The 13,153-nt window shown below is 53.9% G+C and overlaps 1 protein-coding gene across 2 annotated transcripts in view; it reads right to left on the bottom strand.

Annotated features, from left to right (window-relative positions):
• The window catches only part of FYCO1 (FYVE and coiled-coil domain autophagy adaptor 1), a 71,592-nt gene that overhangs the window by 28,020 nt on the left and 30,419 nt on the right, over positions 1-13,153 (bottom strand). For both annotated transcript variants that reach the window (XM_080827459.1, XM_080827458.1), the window contains exons 11-14: positions 10,690-10,857; positions 8,048-8,197; positions 7,100-7,311; positions 4,206-4,344 (exon numbers count right to left, since the gene is read on the bottom strand). In XM_080827459.1, the coding sequence (XP_080683585.1) occupies positions 4,206-4,344; positions 7,100-7,311; positions 8,048-8,197; positions 10,690-10,857 (669 nt within the window). The remainder of the gene's footprint in view (positions 1-4,205; positions 4,345-7,099; positions 7,312-8,047; positions 8,198-10,689; positions 10,858-13,153) is intronic.

Below are 13,153 nucleotides of genomic sequence, written 5' to 3'. Positions count from 1 at the left end.
TTTATCATCTTTAAATTGGCTTCACAAAAAAACCCCACAAAAAACTAAAACAAAACAACAAACAACAAAAAACCACACAAAAAAACCAACTGGGGACAAAACATAAATGGTCTCCAAGTGGGAGACCTGGTGAGTTCATCCTCGGTTTAGCCCAGCTGAGAGTGGGGCCCCCAGCCCCTGGCTTCCCCAGAATGAGACAGAGGCCCTACCTGGAAAGGAGGACGTGAAGAGGCAGGAAGCCAGGGGCCCTGCAGCCCTTGAGGGAAGCAGTGCAGTGTGACGGGGAGGGCTCTGGGGTCACCCGGACGCTGGCTCGGTGACTGTTCCAGCTCTGTGCATCCTTGGGCATGGCACTCTGCCTCCCCAAGGCCCGTTCACCATCCACACCACCCCTCCCCTCCCTCCCTCCTTCCCTCTAGGAGTGCTCATGAGGCCTGCACAGTCAAGCTGTGGGCTGCCGGTCCAAAGTAACTGAGGGGCAGCTGCGGGGGCTCCTGGCTTCTTTCTAACCAGGGGCCTGCCAGGCTGAGCCAAACAAGACCAGGTGCCCATCAGGCCATGCCCCATCCCGGGCCTGTGTTAATGCCCTCTCCAGGCTCCCTGCAGAAAGGCTGTGCCCCTCCTTCTGTAGCTTAGGAAAACCCAGGACAGCACAGCCATGGAATCTTCCTTTACCTTCTCTGGATCCTCAGTCACTCATCATGCCTGTATCTCTGGGCCCTTATCTGCTACACCCGAGAGTAGAGATTTTCCCAAGCCCTCCACTAGGTACCCAGCACCGCTGCCTACAGAGGCAGGCACAGCCCACATAGCTTACAGATAGAGCACTTTTTATGTCTTGACTGCTCTGTTCACCTAATAGCCCCATGAAGGACAAGTTCCCAGCCTCAACCCTGCTGGACTCCTCCCCTTGACTCTGCTCACACACATACCAGCACATGATGGGGTACGGGGCGGGGGGTACTGCAGAAGGGGGCTGGGCTGCCTTGAGGGTGGCCTCAGGGCCTGAGGGTAAGCTCCTACCCCACCATGTTCCCAGCATTTTGTGGGGCAGTGGGGGTTGGTGGTGGTGGTTAGAGGCCCTGGACAGCCACACACTCTGTCACATGGGGAACATATGGGGCCCCCGATTCCAGGGGTCTGCCTGGGAGCCAGAAGCCCAGGTGATTTCGGTAGGCATTCTGGACGGAGGCACAAAAGGGCTGAAGCTGCCCCTGTGGGCGGCAGGGTGGAGGAAGGGCAGGGAGCACGGGGTCCAGGAGTGGAGGGGGTGCTCGCTCTGACCTTCTCCACCAAGGGACCCTGAAGGCAGCGCCCATTCTGGGAACCCAGTCCTCTGCAGTCTGGGGTAACTCCCAGTGCTGTTCGGGGGGAGGCCTGGTGCTATCATACCCATTTTTCTGGTGAAGACACTAGTTCAGAGAGAGGCCCACCTGCCAGAGCTCCCCCAGCAGAGCGAGGGCTAGGACCCCAGGGAGAGGCCCTCTGTGGGCCAGCAGAGGTTTCCTACAGCTGACGGACTCGATGTACCGCCAGCTCTGTAGTCCTCACCCAGGGGGAGATGCTGGTTTACCCCAAGCACAGACGGCTTTCTAACCGTAACCATCCTTACCATATCCTGTTCTCGTGTTATTTCTGAGATGCAGGCATCACATCTCCTGGCTGGTGACAAACCCACCAGAGCCCCTGCAAAGCCCTGGGACCGAGAATCGCCGCTCACAGGGCAACTACTGGCAAAGGGGCTTGGAGGCACAGGGACAGTCTCTACGAGTTTGGCTCAATATCACTGGGCATCCGAGAGGTCTTCCTTGGGGACAGGGCACAGCTCAGCCCCTGACACCACGATGCACGTGGAGCATGACAGACCCAGTACGTCTCTGTGGAAGGCTTCCCAGGCGCAAGGTCCTGGGCTCAGCGCTTGACGTCACATGGTCTGTTTGTCTGGTAACCAGAAGGAGAGGCCAGGCCTGGATGAAGGCTGAGCAGAAGCCCAGAGACCCAAGGCCCAGCCCTGCTACTGGCCGAGAAGAACTTTCTTTCTGTCTGTCCTGCCACCTGAGTCCCGAGCACAGACGGACCACTTGGTCCATGGAGGCGGCTTGGGGTGAGCCTGGCTGAGCGCGGGGAGCAGCTGCGAACAGGTGTGCCTGGAGGGCTCTGAAGAAAGCCGGCTTTTCTCCCCAGGGGAAGGGCAGTGCTTCTCTTTCTTGCCACCATCCTCACTGGTGGGCGGCTGCTCGGGAGTGTGGGGACCTCTCCCTGTCCCCTCCCTGTGCCGGGAGGGCCGAGGCAGAGAACTTCATTAGCCTAAGAATGTGTCCACGTGGGGAGGAGTGGACACGGGACAAGGGAGGGTGGGCAGGCTTCCGATGTGCAGATGGGGAAGTGGGACCCCGAGAAGAGAAGTGAACTCTTGGGAATGAACCTGCAGTCCCTGGACGGAGGGAGTTGCTCTGGGCTCAAAGCCTAGCCCTGACACTTACAGCCACGTGACCCAGAGTGGCTTATCTGGCCTCCGGAGGCTTCTGGGGCATTACCTCCCCGGCCTGGAAGGTTGGACAGCGACTGAGCGGGACCACATGTAGATGTGGTGGGCACAGGGAAGGAGCCTGACAGTCATTTTCAACAACACTGCTGCCAAGCAGCCTGCTTTCCTTCGGGGATCTGGACACACAGGGTGCTTAATCCCTTCTGGCTCACTTCTTACTTTAGACTTGCTCATTTCTTTCTCGAAGTATCCTGTCGGGGAGGCTTATGCAAACCCAGGGCTCTAGACCACTTGCGCTTTCTCAGCAGTCCCAGTGTTTCCGATTGGTCTTAAACTCACAAAGAAAAGGAACGTACGAGAGACCCGCCAGAAAGCCTGGGGTCTTCTCTAAGGCACAAAGATGGTGTGTGAGGGTGCAGGCCCTTAGCTGACTGGCCCCAGACAGACGGAGTGCAGGCCCTGCGGGCTCCTGTCCGCCAGCCCCAGATCCACTCTGGAGGCCGCAGGCCGGCATGCTGGCAGTTTCCTTTCCCTGGAACACTTCCCGATTTCCCAGCACCAAAACACAGTTATGTGTCAGCGGTCAGAGAGCCTTCTGTGTTTGTTCTTACTAGGAAAGGGGAAGGTGAGGGGTGAGGGAGACAGGGAGCCGCGGGGGGGTCACTGAGGCTCTGGCCCTGCTTCCTTAGCCACTAGCCACCCGGCAGGGAGTACGGTGACCAGGTGATGGTGGCAGACTGACTCGGGGCCGCTGGAACAGAGCAGGCCCCCAGGAGAATGTCGCAGGCTATGTGGTGGGTGGAGGGTCGGGGGTGCTTCAGAAGGGGAGGCAGGGCTTCCGGGAAGGAAAAGGCGAGGTCCAAAGTTCCAGAAGCAACAGTGCACGGGACTGAAGGGCTGGGTGATCGTGCTGGCGCTCTCCGTGAGGCCACAACATGCGGGTTCAGTCACCTCTCGTCAGAGAACAGGGTACAGTGGAGGGATACACTTCAGCCTAAACCCTCTTGCCCTGAGAGCTTCATGAGGATTAAATGTCTCTCCTCCCACACGGCAGAAATCCTGATTAATCCTGGCCCTCCTGAACTCTGGGCAGGAAGAGAGGGACAGAGATCTCAACGTGGGTGTTGGCAAGAGCATCACCAAACTCCCCAGTGGAGGCAAAGTGGGTAAATTCTTTCTTGGCTTTTGAAGAGCCAGTGCTTTGCTGTAGAAGCTGCATTTAAGCCTGAACACCCGGGGCTGAGAGACATTGAGCCAGGCTGCCTTGGGGGGTGGGGGGCTTGGCCTATCCCTACAGGTCCCCGGGCACGAAATCCCAACGTTCCAATGGGGTGGCACTTTGTGTGGTTATTTCATCCCTCGAAAGCCTTGTTGGAAAACGGATGAGACGGCCGGCGGAGGCTAAGTACTAAAGGACGCTCAGGACACGGACAGACGCCAGGGCGCGCACACAACCGGTGACGGGGTGAAGAGGAAGTGAGCGGGTGGCCATCTGCCAGCCGGGGAGAGAGGCGCCAGGAGAAGCCCACCCTGCTCATACCCTGAACTTGGCCTTCCAGTCTCCAGAATGGTCCCGAGCACTGTTCGGAGGCACTTTCCCTTAAACACAGACAGCTGATCCTGCTTCCAAACTCTCACCTTCCTGGTCCTTTAGTCAGAAGGCACAAGGGCCCAGCACTCGGGGAGCACGTAGGAAATAAAGGCGAGGTGTACTCACTGTTCAGGCAAGTTCGGGTCAAGGGAGTCAGTTTCGGTGGGTGTTTCGGGCAAGGAGGAGCCAGACTCCTGGATCTGGCACAGCTCCTCATCTGTGATGATGTCAAACACGGCATCGTCCGGCGGCCTGCAGTCAGCGTCTACACCCGGGCCACGGAGGCAGATGGGGAGAGAAGAGACACATACCATGAAGCACAGGATGGGGAGGGCGCCCTGGGGGGTGAGGGGCTGCGGCTGCGGGGGATGGGCCACCGGGACACACCCTCAGGGCCCACTCAACCTACGGCCATTCTGACTGGGTGGGAGAGAAATGGTGGCAAGGACATTCCAGAAGGTAGTGGGGACTACAGGTGAAACTGCACAGATGAACTACAAGATTTCTCTTAAGCTCCTCAGTTGGGCCTTAAAGAGATTTCAAGCTCTTACATATTCTCTGAGGCCTCTTATTTAGAAGAAAAAAAACCAACCACCTGTCAAATCCTTATCGGGCAGGAACCTAAAAAAAGAGTAAACACACTTCTGTGCTCCTGAGTCTTGCTCCCTAAGACACAGATGTGACTTATCCATCATGCCTGTTTGAACGCAAGATTCTGTCTGACCTGCATTTTCACCTCCATCCAATGGGGGATGGGCGAGAACCCCCATCTGCTCAAGGTGGCAGCAAGCACTGTGATTCTGACCAGGGGCCTGGTGTCTGACTTTGCAGGCCCCTCAGGAGGAAGGAGGCCCTCTGGACACTCTTGTGCTGGTCACCCACTTACAAGTACTTTCCTGCCTGTGTCACGGAAAATGTGATGGCAGGCCTGAGGTAAAAGAAAGGCAGAGAAGGAAGACGGGGAAAAAGGAAAGACAAAGAAATGCAAACAGACAAGGAGACAGGAAATGTCAGAAATCAAAACAAGTGACCTCAGTACTCTGGCACAGTGCCACCCTGTCATTGCTGAACATCTGACGGTGAGTCAGCAAGGGGGAGATTCCTGGACGCTTTACCAAGAGCAGTTCATGCAAGCTACAATCTTTCAGCTGGCCCTGCCATAGGGCTACTGGGACAGGCTGTGCTTTAAATGGAACATCCTTCTTCTTGTCTGAGGCCTGCATAATGGAGGACTTGAGACACAGGTTGAAAAAGGGGACCAAGGGCTGGTTTCTTTTCATTCACCCAGCCACACTTCTGAACCTGCCTTCTGAGGCTGGTGGAAGAAACGAAGGAGGACAAATAAGGAAGGCACAATGAGCATCAGGAGAGAAATCAAAGAAGACTTAAATGGAGAGCTATACCATGTTCATGGATTGGAAGACTCAATTTTGTTAACATGTCAATTCTTCCCGACTTGTTCTAGAGACTCAGCGTGATCCCAATCAAAATTTCACCAGGATATCTTATCAAAATTGACAATTCTAAAATTGCTATGGATAAGCAAAAAAACCAAGCCTGGCCAACACTCTGATAAAGAACAAAATTAAAAGACCTGCTCTACTTGATTTAAAGACTCATTAGAAAACCCTGGTGATCTCAGCAGTCTGGTATCAGTGAGAGAAAACGCACATGGATAAATGGAATAGGACAGCAAGTCTGGATACAAACCCAACTGATTTTTGACAAAGGTGAAAAGGCAATTCTATGAGGAAAGAACACCATTTTCAACCAATGGTATTAGAAGAACTGGACAACCATATGTAAAAAAATGAATCTCTATGCAGAGCTTGTAGCATATATAGAAATTTAACTCAAAATGGATTATAGACCTAAAACTATGAAATTTCTAGAAGAAAACAGAAAATCTTTGTGTCTTTGGGTTAAGCAAAGGTAGATATGACAGCAAAAGAAAAGAAAAGAAGTTGATCCATAAGGGAAAAAAATGGAATGGACTTCATCAAAATTAAAACCATCTGCATTTTAAAGACCCTTTCTGCTCTTTGAAAGAAAGTAAAAAAGAGGTTTTTAGTCAGGAAAAAGGTACTTGTAAAACACATATGTGATAAATAACTTCTATCCAGAACATATAAAGGACCCTCAAAACTTTAAGTTTTTTTTAACTATTTAATAGTTTAAAAAAAGAATTTAAAATGGGTTTGAAAAAGATACAGAAATGCTATGCCCAGTACATTCCACCATCCCTGTTCTTTGTACCAAATATAAATAATGGCATCTGCCAACTTCCTGGATGATCCAGTTAAACAAAAGAGTCACTAACAGGATTTCTGAATGCTGGCTGACCTGCATTCAGGCAGAGGTCAAGGAAAAGTCCATGGGGACCAGCTGCAGGAGGTGGGGATGCTTGAGCAAAGACGAGACCCTGCCATCTTGGCTCTGCCTCCCTGGTATTCTACATCCACAGACTGGTCCATGAGAGGACAGCCTGGCCTGCTCTGCAGGCCTGTGCTGGGAGCAGGAACAACAAGAACCAGATCCCACCTCCTCTTACTGAGCAGAGTGAAAGGATGAGGAGAATACATCTTCCTTGGTCCCTGAGAGATCGTGTGAGCCACAGGGAGAAGGTGAAGGGTGTGGTCACTTCCACACACAACTTTTGGCCTCTGGTTACTCTGGCAGGAGGGTTGGGTATTGGGGTGAGACTCGGGAGACAGTATTTCCCAAGGTGTGGCATACATTCCACTGGCAGCATGTGAGTTAAGAGGTACACAGACCTCATATTAAATAACACTGACTCATACCAGGAGGAAATGAATTCCCTTCTCAATTCTCTTTCACGCCTAATTACATAAAAAAGAAAGTCTCAAACTGGTGTAATACATTTTTAGCTCCTCTTTAATGCCCGTTTGGAAAACCATGAATTCAGCTCATTACAGCTAACTAGCCACACGGGGCTGGTGGGGGGGTGGGGTGGGGCGGGTGGCACCTAAGAACACAGAGGGTAGGAGCGGGAGCCTGACCTTGGCCTCTGGCGGCCTGGGGCCCAGCCTGGGCTGGCAACAGTGCAGGGCTGGGCTCCCCCTGGCTGGTGCCCGAGCTGGTGCTATCGGGGGAGCCAGGGCCATCGCCGAACTTCCGGAAGCAGGCTCGGCAGCAGCGCTCCTTCTTGCCACTGTGCTTGGTCAGGACGTAGTTGTTGCAGCAGTAGTAACAGAAGACGCGGCCACAGATCCTGGGGCGAAACGAGCACAGGCTGTGAGGGTGATGCACCGTGGGTCCTGTGATCTGCACTGGGCTCTAGATGCCATATGGTTCTCGTCAGACCTGGCCCTGCCCTCACTGAGGAGTGTGGCCTTACGGCCAATCTGATAAGATTCCAATAAAGCCATCTTGATAAGGCCCTGGGAGAAGATGTTTTCTTTGCCAAGGTCCTGGGAGGCAGGGGGATAAAGTACGTGGCTGAGCCCACCTTCTCTGCCACTGGAAGGCAGGCATACTGTTCCATGCCTCGGGGGTTGAGGCTCCAAGGGACCCTAGACCCACCTGGGCCCATGCGGATGATATTCCATCTCACTTGGCCCCAACTGAGATTTATTTCTGCTTACCCTTCTTTGGGCCCTAGGAAGGTCTCCACTGTCCGCAGTCCCCCAGCCAAGCCCCCGTCCCTGCTCTCCCGGGGCTCCGGTAACGCTGCATCCCCTTTGGTCCCTGAGGGCTGGGGGAGGCCAAGGGTTGCTGGTCTCTGGGTGCTCCACGGCCCTGTGGGTCCCCTTGACTCTGCCCACACCCCTTTATCAAACCCTCTTCCCCTTCAGGGATCCCTGCATGTCCTGCCAGGACCCTGCCTAATGCGCCCCATCGTTTGGTTCCCTCAGGACCAAACGGCAAAGTGCGTTTCCCAGAAAGACAGCAGCAGGGCCCACGCCTGCCAGTGGCGCCTGCTTCGGTGCTGGGTCCCACCCGCTGACCTGCAGTGGTGCCGCCGCACCATCCAGCTGAACTCTCGCTTGCAGTCGTGACAGTGGCTCGCCTCTGTGTCCCCGAGCCACCTCTCCTCAGCACTGAGCTTCTGTTGGAATTCCAGGGCATCTGACTTCTGCCACAGAGCATCCTTGTCCCTGAGACAGAACCACATTAGAAAAAGAGAAGAATCCGTGAGAACAACCGGATGATCCCTGATTCATTTCCAAAGCCTGATTCCAAAGTTCCCAAGACATGGCAGGAAAATTGACTTTCCTTGGAAACATCCCCACGCTAGGCCTCGTCCGGCCCCTGCATCACTCCTAGACTCAGCTGATGGCACGCAAGTGAGGGCAGAGGACGCCCATGATGTATGTCACACACTGCTCAGGCGTCCAAGGGACAGTGTTTCTTGGTCACCTGGAGCGGCAGCTGTGACATGTTGTCACGGTCACGTGACGGCCAGAGGGCTGTGAGCCCAAGGACCACAGATGCACTGCCCACGCAAATCTTAAATGTATTCAGGAAGCTTTATGGGTTTTGGTTTTAAGTAACAAGTGATCCGTGGAGGAGACCAAAGATTGCCCCACCTGAGAGTTTGATGGGATGTTAACTGCCCCTGCTCCTCAGAGAGACGGTACCTACTCTAAGAGGCAAGACTGAAGGAAGAGGGGGGCTTTTCAGAAAGGTCTGGCAGCGTCAGAATGTGCCCAACGCACCAGCACTGAGGTGTGGAAGCTTCTATGTTGCTGCTCATGGTCATTTTCGAGGCTTATGGCTTCCGACTTGGGAAGGCTTTGTTCTTTCCAAGACGGAGCCCCGGCCACCATCCTAAGATTACTGTAGGCCCAGCAGCACTTCAGTCTCAAAGACCAACACCAGGTTCACTGAAGTCCTATGAGAAACTGATGTCATCACCAGCCGGAGACTCCCAATCCACAGAGCTCTCCCCTTAAATACTAAAAGCCAGGACAGGGCCGCCCAAGTGGCTCTGCTGGTTGAGCATTAGACTCCCAGTTTCAGCTCAGGTCCTGATCTCATGGGTTGTGAGATCGAACCCGTGTTGGACTCTGCGCTCAGCATGGAGTCTGCTTGGGAGTCTCTCCTTTTTCTTCTCCTCCCTCCCCCTCTGCCTTTCCTCCCCCATGCTTTTAGTCTCTCTCTCTCTCTCAAATAAATCAATCTTCAAAAGCCAGGACAGAAGCCAGGAGTTGACTGGCTCTTCAAGGATGCCTGAAGTGGTCAGCAAGCAGGACAACTCACGCCCTGGTCCAGCATCATCCTCCTGGCTGATTCTCAGCCCCTCCCCCCTGTCCCCTGGAGGCCAGGCACCCACACCCTGGAATGTGGGATGCTGTCAGGACCAGGGCCCTTCCATCCCACACCTCAGGAAGAGGTCTGAGTTCAGACGTCATAGATGCCCTGAGTTCCAAATCTAGAAACTGATGACACGTGGGCAGCGGTCTCACACTTGCAAACACCACCATTTTGCAACCCCAAATAAATTAGTGGCTTTAGGCATCACTTATCCATGGCTGCCAACATTGCAGAGAATGGGCTCATCAGATCTTATGTGGCTCTTGAAAGCAAAGCCCAAACTGTAAACCAATTCTATGAAGCATTCTTGAGAAAATGCTGAACTTGGGTCTGAGTCAGCCTTCAGTAGAGCAGCGGATCTCGACGCTGGCTCACTGATGCCCGGGCCTCACTCCAAGAAGTTCCAGCTGGCTTGGTCTGGGTAGGGTCTGGACTTGTGGATATCATTTTAATAGCTCCCCTAAGGATTCTAACATGCAGCTGGGGTGGGGGAACAACTGCTGTGGTTTTAACTAAAAATTTACAAATTAACAATTTATAGACATCCCAAGGTTGGAAGAACATGTTAAATGGCACCACAGGGATGCAATCAGCAAAATCCAAGCTGTGGGAGACTCGGCCAGATGCATGACCTACCTTCCTCGAAAGTAAATTGCAGTAACAACAACAAAAAAAACCAAGTCGGTGAGATGGTGGCCAAATCACAGGCTAAGAGAAACCTAACATATTTCCCCTGCAGCGTATGGATCTGATCTAGAGCCTCATCAGAAAAAATTATATTCTCGCGAGAAGTAAGGCGATCTGGGAAGTTGGGCCCTTCGCCTGTGTGGTGGCAAGTGTCAGGAGCACAGCACGCGTGTCCTCCAGTTCCTGAGTGCCCTCCTGGTCCCGCTCACATGCTGCTACCTGCACTGTCTGCTACCTGTGGGCACTGGAGCGGGGGAGGCCTGGTATCAGGGGAAAGCAGGAGGGAGGAGAAGGGGAAAGGGGCTCATGAAAGAGGGACAAGGGACAAGAGAGCTTCCTAAAGATATGCGACATCACTTACTGTCATGCCTGTGGCTAAGCACACAGAGGTTTTGAAAATAATGCCCCAGCAAGTACGACAACATAAACCCAGATGAGCACTGGTGGGAGCAGTGAAATCCACCCTTCAAGGCGGCCAAGGGCCCGGGCATGCCCCATCTGTGTTGGAGGAGGGCCTCAATGATGTAACACAAGCAGACACGGGGCCCATTTCCCTCGAGAGGCCTTTCAAGGGCAGCTGCATGTCTTTCAAGAGAAATCCCAGCTCTGGGGAGGCCCCGAGCCACCTGCTGGCGCCGGCTCTCACCTGAGCAGCTCAATCAGCCGTTCCTCCAGGTACTGCTTGGTTCTATTCAGGTCATCGAGGTCCGCGAGCATCTTCTGGTCATTCTTCTCCCGGTCTGTCACCTCCTGGCAGAGTCTGTTGTAATACTCTTGGATTTTTGTTGTGGCTTTTTCAAGTTCCTTCTGGGTCCTGGTGGAGAAGTGGGAAGCTTACCGATAAGCCACTGCATCCAGCTTCCCCTGTGCCTCTGGGCTAACTCGGACCTCTGACCAGGGATCCTGCTACCCTCCAAGCCTTTTCCCTCTCACAGTGGGGCGCCCCTCGGCACGACCCACTACCAGGTTGTGCATCCCCAGTCCCAGCCTTCAAAACTCCTCTCACAGCCCCACACTCTTCACACACCACACCCCCCACACCAAATACAGCGGACATTCTGGGAGAGCAGGTGACCTCAGGCCGCTAGGAGCACCCCACGTGAGTTGAACTCTGCACCTTGGTTTTGGGGCAGGGGCTGAGGTTATGGGGGAAGCTGAAGGCTGTAGTGGACAGGCCGATGATGGGGGCGGTTTGCAAGAGGAAACGGAGTTGGGATAGAAAGAACACAGGTGCATCTCCCTGGAGGTGACCACGTGGACGAGGACCTGTCTCCCAAGCGTCTTTGGGGCTCTGTGCACAGGGCGTGGTGCTGGGCTACCCAGTGGGCACTCGATGGGCACTGCCAGGTCCTGACCCGACAGTCCAGAGGCCCAAGGGGCTCTGTTCCCTCGGCTCAGTCTACAGCCAAGGGGCTGCCAGAACGAAGCACAGTCCTCCTGTCCTTGCCCACTCCCCTGTCCGAGGCCAGTGGTGCTCCAGGAATGCTCTATGAACCTCAAGATCCAGCAGGGCATTCGTAAAAGCTCCATTAGACACAGGGCTCTGCGGACACTAAGCCAGATATCTGTGTCTAATCCCGCCTTCCCACACCCAGCATAAAGCTGCCCGAAGGTTGTTTACGAGCCACTGTCTGCCAAAGTGATCTCATGGGTGTACACACAGACACACACACAAACATGCATGCATGCATACCCAATCCAGGGCAGGCAGGTTATGCAACATCGAGCAGCTAAGACTGAGCTGCTAAGACTGAGCTAAGACTGAGCTAAGCTCTGAGATCTTAGAAATAAGCACAGTTGTAGCATGTTTTAAAAAAGATTTTATTTATTTATTTGACAGAGAGAGAGATCATAAGTAGGCAGAAAGGCAGGCAGAGGGGGAGGGGGAAGCAGGCTCCCCGATGAGCAGAGAGCCCAATGCAGGGCTCGATCCCAGGACCCTGTGATCACGACGTGAGCCGAAGGCAGAGGCTTAACCCACTGAGCCACCCAGGCACCCAGTTGTAGCATTAAAAAAAAAAATGCCACCAACTTTTAGGAGGCTCTTGCTACTTATATTGTCACGTGACTATGACCTGGTCAGCCAGAGCCCTACAGCGTCTGAACTCTGGAAGAAATCAGACGAGGAGAAATCTGCACCTGGGTTAGTAGACACCCAGCATGTTCTGGATCTCCTGCTGAGCCTGCACCCACCCTGGAAGCTGGCTGGTAGGAAGCCATGAGGCTTGCACGCAAAAGGTAAAGGCTTGGGACAATCTGGTGTGATAGTCTTTGCTGGGGGCACACACTGGGTCCCAGCACCCCCGGCATGACTGCCTTGGCCTCCTCACTGAATGGTGGGCTCATGCTCATAACTCCATGTGGCCCCCTAGCCCGAAGACGAAGGGTCTCAGGGAGGTCTTGGGGCTGCACAAGCAGGGCCATATTCCAAGGGGAGGGCCGTCGTGGTGAAGGGTGACAACACAAACACGGCGGCAGAGTCTGCAGGCAGACCGGCTGGCCTGGTGCCGGGTACCCTTGCTCACCCATGGCACACACCTCGGAGGCCTCCCCCCACCCCAACCCCCAGCCCTGCGGCCTCCCATTTCACAAAGGAAACCAGGAAGAGCTTGAGTCACAGCTGGTAGTGGGAAAACACACACGCACACATGCGTGCACACACACATGCACACACACACGGGCACCCTAACCCGAGATCAGACAAAGAAGTATCTGTCTGCGCTTTTAGGGGTCATTGTTGAGGAAACAGACTCTGAGCCAAGCGGCCTGGGTAGCACTCCTCCCTCGCATCACCCACGCGCTGTCAAACGCTTAGAAAGCGACTTAACTCCTCTGAGCCCCACTCTCCCCATCTATATGATGGGGACAAGTAATAATTTCCTCAAAGGACAGTTAGGAGGTAAAAAAAAGGACAGATAGATGCCAAGTGTTTAAAACGGTGCCTGGCCCATCTGGGGTACTACTTCAATATTTGCTGTTATCATTACCACTATTCTATTCCAACTTTTATTTCATGTCAGCTCTTCCAAAGCAGAAATGTGCCCCGCCAGAGTCAGGAAAAGGGCATCCAGAAAGGCTCGGCAGCTGCCTGCAGGGGTGTGTGGGGCGGG

Source organism: Martes martes, assembly GCF_963455335.1.
Source record: "Martes martes genome assembly, chromosome: 1".
Taxonomy (NCBI): Eukaryota; Metazoa; Chordata; class Mammalia; order Carnivora; family Mustelidae; genus Martes; species Martes martes.
Note: the sequence above shows the minus strand (reverse complement) of the source record. Positions and strands in the feature narration are given on the sequence as shown.